Source organism: Clytia hemisphaerica, unplaced genomic scaffold (genome assembly GCF_902728285.1).
Source record: "Clytia hemisphaerica strain Z4C2 unplaced genomic scaffold, Clytia hemisphaerica genome assembly, whole genome shotgun sequence".
Taxonomy (NCBI): Eukaryota; Metazoa; Cnidaria; class Hydrozoa; order Leptothecata; family Clytiidae; genus Clytia; species Clytia hemisphaerica.
Window position 1 is genome coordinate 82495 of NW_027104209.1, and position 17151 is coordinate 99645.

Here is a 17151-nt window from a genome sequence, read left to right on the forward strand (position 1 = left end):
TGAAAATCCCAAACAACTTCAAAGATAATCTTAGAACTTTTTCTTTCCATTATAAATAAAAGATAATTGTGGTTGTGTTTCAACTCGATACTTCTTTCAACTTCACACTTTGACTGTCACTCCTATATATCTGGCTAATGGATGAAATTTTGCACTTTTTGTTCTTATTGGGCGTAGAAATTAGCTTTTACATTTAAGCTTTCCTTTACGCCCAAAGATTTTCATTTCAGACGCTGAATTCTTTAAGACTAGAGGCGGCATTTGTATCACCGTTTTAAATTTCTTACATTATCTAATTAGCCTGAGTCTGATTCAAGTATGAAACAAACCGCAGTTACGGTCAACTATAAAAAGTTCACTCAAGTATCAAATCGACCCGATTAGTTAAATCTCAAAACTATGCAGTGCTCGTAAAAGTGATTTGATATTGCTGAGCGGACTTTTTAATGGTTTAACATACTGTAGCTAACGGTACGTTGGTCATTTCCACAGATTATATAAATTAAGAGTGGATGAAATTATAAACCGAGGTTTTCTTTAACGCGATAAATTAGCAATTGAGTCTCTGAAAGGGTCCCAAAATTATTAAATAGAGAATAGTCTCTCAAAGGATCGATTTTCAAACTTCGACTCCGACATACCTGCGTCACCTTGCAGCCCTCCCCCGGGGGCCAGTAATCAAGGTAGGATAAATAATATACGTGAACATCTAATTCGACGCGATTTTTGTTGTAACCGATACACTTATCTGATATTCCGATGGCAGATTGGCGGCCGCCCACGCTAAAGCTCTAAAGAAACGGGCCATTGTAACTGCTGGGTTACCAGACCTCCCGCTGCAAAATTCTTGACGCGGTCTCGCTAAAATACGTAAATAGTAAACTTTCCAAATGTTGAAAATTTTCCCGACTTTCAGAGCTATAGCGTGTTGGATGAAAATTTCACCATCTTGGGTGCCAAATAACCGATACACCTCTTCGACCGTAGTTCGTGCGGGTATTTTTTGTCCGCTTTATCCCACTTAAAACCGTCCCAATCCTTTTTGACGCATTTTTCTATTAATGCGAAAAAAGGAATGGGACAGTTTTAGTGCGGGATGAGCGAGGCGGACAAAAAATGCCAGTGCAGCAATTGGTGGGCTACGGTCAAAAAGGTGTATTGACTATTGGCGTTAACTGACTTAGTAGTTGTCTGACTGTAATAAGGTAGGTCGAAAAAGAAAGGGCTTTATGAATGGGCGTATGAACTCTGCTTAGTTGTGTAATACATTGTTTTTATATTTTTTAGAAAAAAATGTCAGTAAATCACCCACTTTGCTGTGGATTCATAAAATGTATGGTATATGAGCAGCTGACAGGTTCGGAAACTCTCTCTGCACAATACAAGCAGTTGAAGAGGGTATTCCCTCATTTGACAATCAGTGAATCTAGCTATAAAAATCGGGCTGGTAAAGTGAGAGAAAATATTTCAAAACTAAATAAGGCTGATTGTGCCAAAAAGTCGCTATTCATAGAAACCTTTTGCCAAGAAAAATGGGCTTCATTGTTAGAGGGTGCAAAGAAAAAGCACGGAAATTTGAGTCTTTGTAAAGGGTGTTTAAACAATGACAAATACCGGTTACCCTTATCGTATGTTCCAATCAATTCGGCAGAATGGCACAAAATAGCAACAGAGAATGGACTGTTTCGACCAGCAAGGCATAACATCATTGACGAGACAAAGCGTGATATCAATGTATTGAACGGTAAATACAAAGAACAGTTTTCAGTAACTTTTGAAAATGCTTTGAAGATGGCGGACAAATCCACTGTGCAGAAAAGATGGTCAACAGTTGCTCAAGAGGTCAAAGAGAACATTCAGGAACAGTGGAAAGAAACCGCTGTTGTCAGGTATTAAAATCCTTAAGAAGAACGGTTAGATTATTATTAGGTTATTATTAAGTTAGATTTCTATCAGGTTTTCAGTAAAAAACTAAAACTAAAGAGTCCAAAGACTAAGAGAGTCGCCTCTGTTTCGTAGGGCTGATCTACCACAACAGAAGACTTGAAAAATGAATTTGCTTTAGTTAGAAATTGAAATTTAATACAATTTTTTCTAAAGGGCCTATGGAACAATGGAGTCGACAACATCAAGAAATCGGAAGAGAAAAGTACAAGCACTTGAGCCTTTTAAGGTAACCATGCAATTTTCAGCACAAAAAGCGGTGGCTAGAATTATAAAAATAATTTATATATTAAAATTAAATTTAACATTTCATAGGAAGCAAAATTGCGAACAATACAGAGGAAAGAAAAAGAAGCACAGGGCTTAGCGAAGCCATCAAATCATGTTGGTAATTTGGACAACTACGTATTCGATAGAGACGGCGTTATAAAGTTCGTAGAAAGCCTTCCCAATGACAAGCCACCAATAATGAGGCAGATCGCAATTAATTTCAAAATAAAACACAAAAACGGCAATGTTCCCGAAAACGGGGGACAAATCATTTCCAATTTCCTTCAAGTTTCCAAAGTTGATCTTGATCGGTTCGGTGGCCAAACTGAACGGAAAAGATTGCGGATTCGGAAGAAAAAAAGAAGGTGCGTATTTTTGGCCTTTTTTAAATCAATATCATTCTCGAGTTTCAACTGAGAAACCTTAAACTAAGGTAACTATGGAATCTAAATATTTTTAAAGTTGGTGGAGAAAACTTGTTCTATTTTTTTCAGGATTCTCAAAACAAACATATCTGTGCCGATGGAAATATCAACGTTTGAATTAAAAAAGCAGTTAGCAGAAGAAGTCAAAGAAGTATTTCAAAGTTTTGTTTAGGCCTCCGATTAAAGTCGTTATATATTTTTTTAGAACAATTCAGAGAAAGTAACCACAAGCTTTAATCTTAATTGTTTAGCAAAAATTGTTTATTGACAATTAGAGAGTTATTAAGTTTCACGAGAGATTGAATTTCGTGATTAAGCAAGTGCAAAATCAATTATATCCACGCAACGGATTGATCCACGAAACTTATTGATTAAAAACATCTTTAAACAAAAATACTTAATTTACGAATTCTATTTTTTTTATCAGGGAAAGTATTCATTGGGAAAGCCTATTGTTCCACAGACTTATGAAAAACTGGTAATGGATGACAAAGGAGAACCAACGATCACACAGTATACCACTGAGGGTAAAACCTAATCTAAACTCTCAGTATGAGAATGGACTCTTCCAGAAAAGGTCCGCACATGGGGGGATGGAGTATATAGTGTCCGGGCGGGTAGTGAAAAACCTACAAAATTTGCCTTGTCAGGGGTATATTCATGCTGACCTATAAAAGCCAAATATTAGTCGAATATGTAAGGTTAGGTAAAATTGATTAACTGAATTGTTCCCGCTTCTAGTTCTAATGGAATTGTCTTATAGTTATATTTATATAATAAAGGTTAATTAAAAAAAAACACAAATTTTACAGGAAGAATGTTTACACTACAAGAAGTCCGCCAGACAATGTTCAATAAACAGGAAGATTTCCTCAGGATTAAATCCGATGAATATTACGAAACGATTGGCGAGCAGGAGTTAAGTGATGAATTTGATCGGCTCCTCGAAAATTACGACCCAAAATCACCGAACGAGGCAGTGCGTTTAAAGAAGTACCAGAGGGTCAGAACACTTGTATGTTGGCACGACTCGTCATCCGTCTCGAGCGCGTCTCACTTCCTCGTAACATTCAACACGCTGTACGACCCAGCCATTTTCTTGACGGATGAGGAATATTTCAAAGGACAGGTAATAACATGTGATACTAGACTTTTTGTGGATGCAATCAAACAAACAAAACATTAACACTGTACGATAAACATGCGTTATAAAATTGTCGTAAGGTCTCGTTTGTGAAATTATTATTTCATAATCATAGGATTAAAGGTAGATGTCCAAGAAACAGTGGAGCGACCAGAGACGTACATGTTGGCGCGATGCACGGCAGATAAGAACCAATTACTGTACAGCGAGATTCGATTGGATGACATTAAAAAATGTGAGGCATCCCCAATCCAGATAAACAAAGTTCCAATACATGACCAAGTGCGATTTTTCAAAGGTAAACGACAATTTCATCCTAAAAAAGAAATAAAAAAATTATAGAAAGCTGTTTTTATGATAATACAAGTTACAGCAAACAGAAAGGCTCTCAAGATTTAAATTAATTATTATCTTATAGGAGACGGCCCTGCTTGTCAGCTTGAGTCCGGACACCAGAAAGGAGGAAGGTATTTTTGTTGGGCGTGCGAAGTGGATGGGGAAAGAACATACGACCTTGCACATTCACTCAATACAAAACATGTCTCTCTCAATTCGAGAATCACTGATATGTTACAAACAACAGCAGGTCGAATAGGTGCTGAGAATGGCAGAACAAACTTTTACGCTGATCTTGATAGAGAAGGCATGATTTCAGAGCTCCATCAAAGAAAGGTAGGTCAAAAGCTAGAGGGAATGATACATTTGGAGCAGAAAAATACGATAAGGCCATTCCTAGAAGAGTCCTCGGAAATTTAAGACCCTTGTAAATTTGGAAAGTTACTAAGACCAATAAGAAAATACTTTTAAATAGCATAGAAAGTATTATTTGAATTGTTCCTAAAAAGAAAAAGATGTGTGGAAAATACAAACCATTCTAATATTTCAGAACAAAGACCAACTCACGAACAAAACCAAAAAACAAATTGACAAGATTTTCGCCGAAACGGTCAAAGGCAAACAATGTTTCCCAGCTTTGGTTCACGGAAATCTTAAAGAATGTAAAACTGCTGTTCCAAGATATGAAGTGCTACCTCTTGAAGGTCTGCATACGATGGCTGGCCATATTAAAAACATTTATAATGAAATACAATACCACCTTAAGGATGAGGCAAAACTTAGGTTTCAACGGGTAATGAAAGCTACATTCTCTTCAAAAGAGGCAAAAAGAGGCTGTGATTACAGATTATCACTTTTAGAGATGACAATCTTCATGCTGACAAAAAACTTTCTACCCAGTTATCATCTTCTTTTCACAACTCTGGTTGAGATACAAGGTATTGTCTACTCAAATGAAGAACACCGTACATCAAAAGCAATATTAAGGTTGCACCTCCTCACGTTTGTCCATGCATTGGAGTTTAAACGTCTGTTCCTGAAAACGAAGAAATTAACAGTAAGGAAGATGTTTGGCCAATATCATCATGCTCTAATCATACATGCACCGCAGCAACTAAGGATTGTGTCTCTCTCGTCAACAAATGTTGAAAATGAAGAGCGACAATTCAATTTCATGAAAACTGCAAGTTCCCTAACATCGAACCACCATCCTGAGAATGTTCTTGTCAACTGTATAATCCGATTACAAGTAAGGGAAGTTTCTGATATTTAAGCTTTATGCGTCTCTATTAAAGATATAAACGACCATGGGGATACCCTGAAATAATATGAAAGTACTTTATGTTAAATAAAACGAAAGATGACAGATTGAACCTATTTTCTCTTTAGGCAACAACAGAATTCAGATCAGAGTTTCAAGAATTGATGACGGTTCCACAAGTAGAATCAAAGATCTCAAAGTTGGCAAGCTATTTTGAAAGTGAGGATACCATTATTCCTTACCAAACGATCAAAAATTATCCACGAGAGTACCAAGCTTGCCTGGAAAGAATTGGAGACTACCTATTGGAGTCAAAAGTGTGGAAGGAGGTGGAAACTGGTGTCAAGTTTTATGATGTTTCTGGAGACTGGATGAAGCAGAGACATCATTTTCGAAACTTCACGCTTGAAGAAGAACTGGCATACGTTTCCAAATGCTGGACCAAGTGCCTAACCAGTCCGAAGTTGATACCAGCCAATACTATCATTGATAGTGAGGGGAAACGAACAACCATTGGCACGCTTCAGAAGTTTTCCACAAATAACAATCGCCCTATTCCTTTAATCCAGAAAGTCAAGTAAGGGCGAATTGTTTCCTAGCTCTAAGTCAGGCAATATTGGATGTTACTGATTGAAGTATTTTTTTAATAAGTCAATCTATTACTGCGAGAAATCATACTGTCAGAATGGATATATCACAATAATTATTTCTAGTTGACAGATTTTACACAGCTCAACTATTTGAATTTAAAGACATTGTGGTATAATTGATTTATTCTACTGTAATTATTTTAGCTCAATTCAAGATGTCACACCAATAAATCTCACAGTGGAAGACCAAAACGAATCAATTGATGCTTTGGAATTGAGGTATAATATTTCTTATATGTTGTTTTCAGAAGCCATCTTTATCGCTTCGTAGTACACTCTGTTAACATTGTCTGTTTTATAGAAATCTCAGTCTGATTTAAATCATGAATAAGGTAACAATAACAATAAAAAAACAAAATAATTTTAGCCTGAATGACACACCAAAGGCAGACAGTCAAAATGAATCATTCCTGAATTTGGCATCCAGGTAATAATTCTTTAAAATACTTTTTTCCTTTCCCAACAAACTTTTCGAAATGTTTTTTATATAACGTATTGAAACTTTTTTCAAACACCAGCAAGTCAAACAGGATAAAAAATTTTTTTAAACAAAATCTATTTAGCTCAACACAAGAGGATATCTATATGGATGACAAATTGAATGGACAGCAAGACAATCAGAATGAATCAATAATTGCTTTAGAATCAAGGTAACTTTTCTCATCCCTTATGAATCTGAAAAGACCATTTTGGTAATACCAACGTTTTCTTTTAAAATAATCTTGCACCTTGCATTGCATTTGCATTTTTTATGATTAGCAACATATTTTGTTTTAAACATTTAAATATGTTTAGCTCAACAGAGAAAGTGAACTACTTTCAACCCCTGTACAAAAGTAAGACTTGATATGTATATATTCATAGCTTCAAAAAATACTACTTGATTTCTTAGGGATCAACTTTAACAGCTAAAATTGTAAAAAGCAATTATTTGAGTAATGAAATCTTTTTATTTTAGCACTAAGGATTCAACATCAACAACACCTTTTTTACAAAAATTATCAATCACTTCACCTGTCCCTACATCTCCATTTCTACAATCAACCCCAGCAACATCAAAGCATGACACAAGTCAACCAAAAACACCACTCCAAAGGAGAAAGAAACAAGTTGCTCCAATCGATTTTCAGTGGGTAGGAGACAAAAAGCAGAGTAGAAGATCTTCAGAGTCCGCCCAACTTCAAGTTGCAAAAAGCAACACAGCTGTTGTTTTGAAATCACTATTACCTGATTCAAATTTTGACATTGAATATCAAAATATGAAAGCTAAATTTCAATTGAACGAGTCTTTCTACTCAAAGGAAATGAAACTGTTGGTAGCAAAAATTGGTGTGCCACTTCAAGTGAAATTTGACGAGTCGTGGAAAATGCTAAATGAGCTTGAAAAAAAAGCTTTGGCAAGTTCAGAGATTGTAAATGTTGTGAATGAAGATTCCATGTCTTTATACACAAAAGCTAAGAGAGAACTTGCTCTTTGCAAAAAACTTCAAAAAACCTTTTGTCTTGAAGACCCAAGCAAGGGGTATTAAAATTACTATATTTTTCTAAATTTCAATTTCAATGACATGATGAATGGCTAAAAAATCTTTATTGGGATTTCTTTTAAGTGGTTCATCATGATACTTTCTGAGCATTTTAGGAAAGGGAAAATTTATATCAAGTTTTAAAAAGGGGTTACGTTTGCATCTAATCCATAGCCAAGCAGCGGTGTCTAAATGTTTGAAAAATAACTCAGCGTTTTTGCCCAAAAAACAAAATTATAACAGTAACAATAATAATTCATAATATATATTTTCTAGTATTTCTATTTATTCCAAATTTAGTTTCTTTATGAAATAGACATTTCAGTATCTTCAGACAAAGACTTCATATAGCAATGGCCCACAAGGGTCAAGGACTCTTTTTTTACAAAGAATTTTGGTTTTTACAAAGAATCTTGGTTTTTGTTATGCTAAGAATCTTTAACTTTAGTTTTTACTAAGAATCTTTGATATTAGATTTGGTTGACGATTAAACTGTTTTGAAAAATTAAGATTCTTCGTAAAAAAACAAATTGAGTTATAGTGAAAAAAAAGGAGTTTCAGTAAATATATAAAAATCAGGGAATGTCATTTATTCAATTATTTCGTAAGATTTTAATTAATTGTTATGCTGAAATATTTCCTTTTTTCGTACATTAACGAGTTATAATCAAATAGAAATAATATTTGTATTTGTAATATTTTTGTCCAAATTTTAAGATATATATACCTTCCTAGCACTTTTTGAATTGTATTGTATATCAATATTTTACCTATGCAATTTCTTCTATTTATTAAAATATGATAAACTACGTATTTTGTTTATTAATATCATATTGTTTCAATAATCAATTGAACAAGATAATTTATCCTGTTTGTACTGGCAATTTCTGTACACAGCTGCAATAAAAAAATAACAGCACTCATGAAAAATTATGTTTGTATCTTTTTTTAAATGTTTTTTTTTGGTTAGACCATAATAGCAAAACAAGACTACCGAAACTTGATCTAATGTCGACATCCCTCATCTAAATCCGACACCCTTTTTATCAGCTGAAATTGGTAGTTGAAAGGTCGATATTTTTCTTTGCTTATTGATCATATAGCAAGACATAGTAAGTATAAGCAGACTGTGCCTTTAATAGTGGTTTGGGAGAATGTAATAGTCTTTTGAATAACTAATTACTCCACAGCAGTTAGTTACCTAGAGACAAGAAAATTTATCACGCTTTTACTGGCAGAGGAAAAGTAATGTGGAGTAATTTGTTATTCAATAGATCGTTGTGTTCTCGTAAACAACTGTTAAACTTTAAAAAATTTCTGCGACAGTAGAAAGAACTTTCAATGAAGCACCCAAAGTCTACTGAATGAAGTTAAGTATATACATAGGATATTCTTATAACTGATATCAATGAACACATGTTTTGTTTTGCACTGGAGTTGGGTTAATGACGTAACTGGCATGGCAACTAACTCGCCTACTGTTCCTACTGCTACTGCCGTTGGATGATTGTTTCACACGCTTTGGCACTACCACCCTCAAGACCATCGGGTTATGCCAAACAACTTTATGCTAAGATGAATTAACTCGAATAAGAGAAAAAGCAATTTCAATTTGAAATGAGATAAGAAAAAATAAAACTGAAAATGAAGTTGACAGGAACTAATGATAGCAGGACAAAAGTTTTTAAAAGTGACAGGACTATTTTTTAAGCTAGCTAAACCTTTTGAAAAAGTGGGTTCATAGACTCTCAAAGGAGTATTTACACTTTTGGGGGAGGCCAATGATGTTTATTCATGTTTTAACAAGATTTCTTCCTCAAACAGGACAGGACATACACTTAAATAGTGACAGTGAAGCTCCATCCAGTCCTTGCTTTTTTACAAAATATCAATCCCATTAATTTCCCCAGGGATAAATTTCTAGTATGGTAGTTGAAAGGTCGATATTTTCTTTGCTTATTGATCATATAGCAAGACATAGTAAGTATAAGCAGACTAGTGGTTTGGGAGAATGTAATAGTCTTTTGAATAACTAATTACTCCACAGCAGTTAGTTACCTAGAGACAAGAAAATTTATCACGCTTTTACTGGCAGAGGAAAAGTAATGTGGAGTAATTTGTTATTCAATAGATCGTTGTGTTCTCGTAAACAACTGTTAAACTTTAAAAAATTTCTGCGACAGTAGAAAGAACTTTCAATGAAGCACCCAAAGTCTACTGAATGAAGTTAAGTATATACATAGGATATTCTTATAACTGATATTCAATGAAACAATGTTTGTTTTGCACTGGAGTTGGGTGAATGACGTAACTGGCATGGCAACTAACTCGCCTACTGTTCCTACTGCTACTGCCTGTTGGATGATTGTTTTCACCGCTTTGGCACTACCACCCTCAAGACCATCGGGTTATGCCAAACAACTTTATGCTAAGATGAATTACTCGAATAAGAGAAAAAGCAATTTCAATTTGAAATGAGATAAGAAAAAATAAAACTGAAAATGAAAGTTGACAGGCAACTGATGATAGCAGGACAAAAGTTTTTAAAAGTGACAGGACTATTTTTTAAGCTAGCTAAACCTTTTGAAAAATTGGGTTCATAGACTCTCAAAGTATTGACACTTTTGGGGGATTAGCAATGATGTTTTATTCATGTTTTAACAAGATTTCTTCCTCAAACAGGACAGGACATACACTTAAATAGTGACAGTGAAGCTCCATCCAGTCCTTGCTTTTTTACAAAATATCAATCCCATTAAATTTCCCCAGGGATAAATTTCTAGTTAGAATACACAAGCAAGAATGCAATTTTTCTCAAAGAAATAAATAGGGGGTAGAATAGAAATACTTACGATTCCAGATCTCTTGGGAGCTTGGGAGCAAAACCAAAGAAACATTTTCTGGTTCCTTCCTTGGACTTTCTCCATCAATTCCAGAACCAATGTGATTTTCGTTCAAAAAGTGGCTTGTAATTCATGGTACTTTACATATTACGGCTATAGCCATGAAAATAAAAATTGCTGACCCGCTTACTTACCCACACGCACTAAGAAAAATATTACTGGCGAAAGTCGAACTTTTTAGACGGAAACTTTAGTAAGACTGACCAAGAACCGGGAAACTCTCCATCGTACGGCTTCTACTGTAATTTTTTGAAACACACTCCCCCGTAGCCAAAAATCTTTACCTTCAACACGTCGAGGGTCAGAAGGTCAAGATTGACATTTTGAAGCACCTGACTTTTTCCTCTTTATTGATGAATGATATTTGTGTCATTTCCATTGTGATATTTTGAATTGATCTAAGTTTGGGATGAATTTACAAATACATTAATTTTCAACTTGTTCAGTGGCAAATCCAATATTATTATTTTTTCTATTTTGAAAAATTAGGGTCGGTCAGGCCTGTAGAACAACAAATTAATTTGATTGGTCTTACTTAATGCCAAAAAGAAAAAAACTTTCGAGTCAGAGAAATAATTTCATTTTTCCAAAAGAATGCAAAAAAGGAATATTCATGACAAAAGTATCAAACCACATTTTAAACGCATACAAAGGAAAGTAATTAATTCACGACAAAAGTTTTCCAAGTCTTAAACGCACGCTGAAAGAAATCTTTAAGTTCATAACAAAAGTATTCCACATTTTAAACGCATGTGAAAGAAAAGTTAATAGTTCACAACAAAAGTTTTCCCCATTTAAAACGCATGCGAAGGAGAAGTTCATAGTTCACAACAAAAGTTTTCCACATTTTAAACGCATCTGAAGGAAAAGTTAATAGTTCACGGTAAAAGTTTTCCCCGGATTTTAAACGCATGCGAACGAAAAGTTAATAGTTCACGACAAAATTTTTCCCCATTTTAAACGCATGCAAAGAAAAATTAATAGTTCACGACAAAAGTTTTCCCCGTTTTAAACGCATTTAAAGGAAAATTTCATAGTTCACAGTAAAAGTTTTCTCAACTTTAAATGCATACAAAGGAAAAGTTGATAGTTCACGGCCAAAGTGACCCCATATTAAACGCATGCAAAGAAAAAGTTAATAGTTCACGACTAAAGTTTTTCCCATTTAAAACGCATGCAAACGAAAATTTCATAGTTCATGACAAAAGTTAATCCCTGTTTTAAAAGCTTGCAAAGGAAAATTTCATAGTTCACGACAAAAGTTTTTCCCATTTTAAACGCATACAAAGGAAAATTTCATAGTTCACGGTAAAAGTTTTCCCAATTTTAAATGCATACAAAGGAAAAGTTGATAGTTCACGATCAAAGTGACCCAATTTTAAACGCATGCAAAGAAAAAGTTACTAGTTCACGACCAAAGTTTTCTCCATTTTAACGCATGCAAATAAAAAGTTAATAGTTCACGATTAAAGTTTTTCCCATTTAAAACGCATGCAAACGAAAATTTCATATTCACAGCAAAAGTTACAGTAATCCCCGTTTAAAAAGCATGCAAAGGAAAATTTCATAGTTCACGACAAAAGTTTTTCCAATTTTAAACGCATACAAAGGAAAAGTTCATAGTTCACGAAAAAAGTTTTCCCCATTTTAAATGCATGCAAAGTAAAAAAGTTAATAATTCACGACAAAAGTTTTCCACGTTTTAATTGCACGTTGAAGAAAATCTCTAAATTCATGGCAAAAGTATTCCACATTTAGAACGCATACAAAGGAAAGTCCATAATTCAACATGAACATATAATTCACGACAAAAATATCCCACATTTTTCAATAGGATTAGCTAACTTTTTCAGAAGTTAACGTTCTTTGTTGGTCATGTCCCTTGAGTGTGATGTACGTTCGGGTTGTCGGCGCTTCAAAATTTGGAAATTGGCCGCTATAGAATTTCCCTCACAAAGAGGTTTCACTTCCCAGATGAGTGCCATTATTGTTGTAAGAAGATGCACCAAGAAAAATTCAATCATCAATCACTCAATTTTGCTTCAGGTTCAAATTGTTTACAATTAATTACTTACTTGGATAACTTGGAAACAAACCACCAAAACGATTCTTCTTTGATGCTGACATTCAGTGCTTCTTTTTCAGGTTTAATCCACAAATATTCAGTCACTTGCCTTGTCACCACAATTTAAGTATAATATACAGGCAAATTGCAGTTAGTTTGTTCTGAAAGTTGACAAATATTGTGTCCATCCTGCTGTTTTTTTCAACCAACCAACAGGGAAACAAAACAGACCTCATAATTCTGTAATTAACCATTCCATTTCTTGTCAAAAACCAAAGAAAAATTGAGAAGGCGAGCAACAGTTGTTGTACGAAGGTAGGCTATAGTTTGGCAACAACAGCAGTTTAATCATCATGTAGAAGGTGTAGATAACTCTCTTTGTTGTTGAACCAGCAGAAGAAAATTGAGGATCCAAATCAATGTCATTCCAATCCAATCCACAGCAAGCGGATGTGCTGGCAAGGCAAGACGCAAGAAGAGAAGGTTTTTTGTTGGTAGGCAATAGCAACCGGTCCAAATAAATAAACGCGCGGGAAGACGGGGAAAACAGACCAATCATAGGAGTTCTTTTGCTGCGACATGAGGATTTAGTTTCGAAAGCGATGCGATCTGAGGAAACACGAGAATTTGGTGTCATGTAGTCATACACGAACACTGAATTTTCAAAAAAGTTTAGCCATATAGGGCAATTTAGTATATATCGCGCGCACATTTTACCAAACGAGATACGCGCTGCGGGCGCAATTATTCGAATTTAATTAGCGGGGGGGGGTCTTAATAGGAGCGGGGGGATGGATTTTTTTCTCTTAACAATTAGCGGGGGGACGTCTATTCGGGGGACAAGAGTATTACAATATCAATGAATAAATTGCATACAGCATGAATGCGTTAACTTTGGGTCCGCTGGAGGTGCTCGTAAAATTAATGATCCTCCATTTCGGAAATTCTTTTTTTTTGTTTCAGGCTCTGTAATTGGTTCTCATTTTCATCGTCAGGCGCTCGCTGCGTTAAATTATATTACCGATACCGTAGCTTTGATAAGTGGTTTTGCAATCGTCAGACCGCTTGATAGTGAGGTTGTTAGTACAGCTGTCGGGATTATTATTGGGGGATTTCTTTTTTACTCTCTAATCACGTGGATTGGTGGACGAATGCTAGATACGATCGTGGAAGGACAAGAGAGAAATGAAGTTAATCAAAATGAAAAAGAAGAACTGAAAAATGTGTCAATCATGTGACTCGAATCCATACTATATTGAAGTGCTATCTAAGAGAACTTGAACTCAAATTTCAAGTTTGTATAGTGCGCTTTTATGAATGTTTAGAAACATGTAAGAAACATTTAAGGCTGAAAATACCGATTTCTTAATAAACATTGAGGCTGCTTGGTAAAACTAGTTTCTCAGATAAAGATTTTGAACTCTGCCGAATTTTTTTCCGGCGGAACCGGGCTCTTTGAAAAAGTGAGAAATTTGTTCGTATTGAAATTTCAGATAGTCTAGTAGTAATCGATAAGCTAAGTCAAACAGTTGATATTGATTAGCCTCGAGATAAGTACACATTGTACTACTTTACATCAACTTTAAAGAAAAGAAACATAAAAATTATTTTTTCTTTATAATCTGTTATTTTAAAGGTGTTCAAATTTTAGAAACCTTAATATGTTACTGGGCTAGCGTTACAGAAATTTTTCATAAACTCATTTAGTATAGTAAGATATCTATAAAGGAAGGTCTGTGATTAAAACTAGGTTAAAAGTAATCCATGGCAAACAGATTTTGGATGACAGCAAAACCAAAAAACAAACAAACTCAAACTCAAACTCAATAATAAAGCTTAAAACCTCCTCACAGATAGAATTTCAAAAGATGGTAGAAGTCTCTACAATAAAAGTCATAATATTTGAGAAAAAATTCCTACGAAATCTTATATATTAACCACAAAAAATTAGGTTGGAAGGGTAGACTTTTAACGGTATACTTAAGTTTGGAACCTTAGGATCTGAGGATCCAAAGGTCCAAGAATTGTACAATAGGGCTCAGACTATAACCTGGAAGTCTATAAACCCCTCCCGAATTGAAATACTTATCAGATAGCCCAAAATCAACTTTCTCACCCAAATTTTAAAATGCTAACAACGAGAAATTAACCAAAATTTTCTTTATAATTTGACCAATATAAGGCTTTTTCTTTCCTATAAGCAACCCTCTCACCACCTCAGACACCTTTGGGCGTCTGCAACGACGGGTACCCTCGATAATTTTGACAGGGTCACTATGGCATTTCATTGAACACAAACTTCCGTTATCTTAAAAAGACATATTATCGAGGCTTACAGACACAAAATTTTGAATAATGTAGAAAGTTTAGAAGTATAAATTTTATTATTGTATTCTGCATTTTAAGCCAAAACGATCTCAGGAATTAACCCACATTATAGTATTTTAAAGGCTTTTGATGTGCAAGCAAAACCGTTAACCGGTGTTTGCGACGACGGGAACCGTCTATTTAGACTATTTTGAATTTTTGTTGTTTATGTAAACCTTAGATAGACAGAAACAGACAGAAAGACTGGCCCGTAAAAAGTCCGCACGTTGCCAGCATATATATTTGTCCATATGCCAATCCTGGGCATAAACCATTGAAGCTAGATACTCCCAGCCAGCACACAACATTGTTTCAACGTTTATCTAACGTTCACAACGTCCAAATAACGTTAGATTAACGTTTAAAAAACGTTATTATGTGTCAGTATCACAGTCAGAATACTACCCTGTGATGACAGACTGATACACGTTTTTATATATCTGAAAAAACTAATTAAAATTCTGAAACAACACGTGCTAAGCTAAAAGTCAAAAACGTTCGAACCAAAAAAGAAATCATATCACCAACTCAAAACACAGCAGACCGAAAACAGGACAGCAATAAAACAAACTCAACAAAAATAAAAAAAGCTTTTAAAAAACCAAAAATACCGAACCGACAAATAGACAATTGACAACCGACAAAAATACAAATTACACGCTTTTTTTATAAGAATAGTGTAAATCCATTTCATCATGGATATTCTTAACTTTTTTGGGAAAATCATCCTAGAATATTTTTACGGCATTCTTAGTTTAAGATCCTAATTCAGACTAGATTTAAAATTTAGTATAGTATATATATCCAAAATTGGGATGTTTTTAACTTTTTGGGTTTCAAGCCTAAAATGTTCTTAATATTTTGGCCATCAAACAAAGCCTTATAGTTTGATGAAAATTTTAGAAACCTTAATATGTTACTGGGCTAGCGTTACAGAAATTAAGTAAGTGGATTTACACCAGTTTAAGGTCTATCTACACTGTAATTAAATATTGAATTATTCGAATTTAATTAGCGGGGGGGTCTTAATAGGAGCGGGGGGGATGAATTTTTTTTCTCATAACAATTAGCGGGGGGACAAGAGTATTACAATATCAATGAATATATTGCATACAGCATGAGTGCGTTAACTTTGGGTCCGCTGGAGGTGCTTGTAAAATTAATGATTCTCCATTTCGGAAATTCTTTTTTCTTGTTTCAGGCTCTGTAATTGGTTCTCATTTTCATCGTCAGGCGCTCGCTGCGTTAAATTATATTACCGATACCGTAGCTTTGATAAGTGGTTTTGCAATCATCAGACCGCTTGATAGTGAGGTTGTTAGTACAGCTGTCGGGATTATTATTGGGGGATTTCTTTTTTTCTCTCTAATCACGTGGATTGGTGGACGAATGCTAGATACGATCGTGGAAAGACAAGAGAGAAATGAAGTTAATCAAAATGAAAAAGAAGAACTGAAAAATGTGTCAATCATGTGACTCGAATCCATACTATATTGAAGTGCTATCTAAGAGAACTTGAACTCAAATTTCAAGCTTGTATAGTGCGCTTTTATGAATGTTTAGAAACATGTAAGAAACATTTAAGGCTGAAAATACCGATTTCTTAATAAACATTGAGGCTGCTTGGTAAAACTAGTTTCTAAAAAAAAACTTGTAGTGCTGGTGAACATGCATACCAGATAAAGATTTTGAGCTCTGCCGAATTTTTTTCCGGCGGAACCGGGCTCTTTGAAAAAGTGAGAAAAAATGATTAAGTCCAGCATTTTAAATAATGAATGAAATTTTTTATTTGTCAATAATTAGGAAATTTTTTCAACATTTTTTATAGAAAATTTGTTCGTATTGAAATTTCAGATAATCTAGTAGTAATCGATAAGCTAAGTCAAACAGTTGATATTGATTAGCCTCGAGATAAGTACACATTGTACTACTTTACATCAACTTTAAAGAAAAGAAACATAAAAATTATTTTTTCTTTATAATCTGTTATTTTAAAGGGTTGAGTGCTGTTCAAAGTTAATTCTTGACTGTGCTATAGTATTCGAATATTGAGCTATACTTTAAAAACTTGTTTTATGGTGGGTTGTTGAGAGGTGATTTCTTATTTTGATTTCTTATTACGAGAATACGACAAACATTTTGCCAAAGTGGAGGAAATGCGTCAGTCAAGCATAAATGGTTGAGCGTCATGCGGCTAAACATAATTCAAAAGTTTATTCGGTAGGCGATGAAGTCCTTGTTAAAACCCAAAGATAGAATCACG

General features: G+C 34.5%; 1 protein-coding gene across 1 annotated transcript; it reads left to right on the forward strand.

Moving 5' to 3' along the window:
• The first annotated feature begins 1293 nt into the window (after window positions 1-1293).
• On the forward strand, window positions 1294-3904 carry LOC136815478 (uncharacterized). The gene is made up of 7 exons (XM_067071925.1): window positions 1294-1889; window positions 2101-2173; window positions 2260-2579; window positions 2709-2790; window positions 3067-3166; window positions 3452-3768; window positions 3899-3904. The coding sequence occupies exons 1-7, from the start codon at window positions 1294-1296 to the stop codon at window positions 3902-3904; spliced, it is 1494 nt and encodes a 497-aa protein (XP_066928026.1).
• The last annotated feature ends 13247 nt before the right edge of the window (window positions 3905-17151 follow it).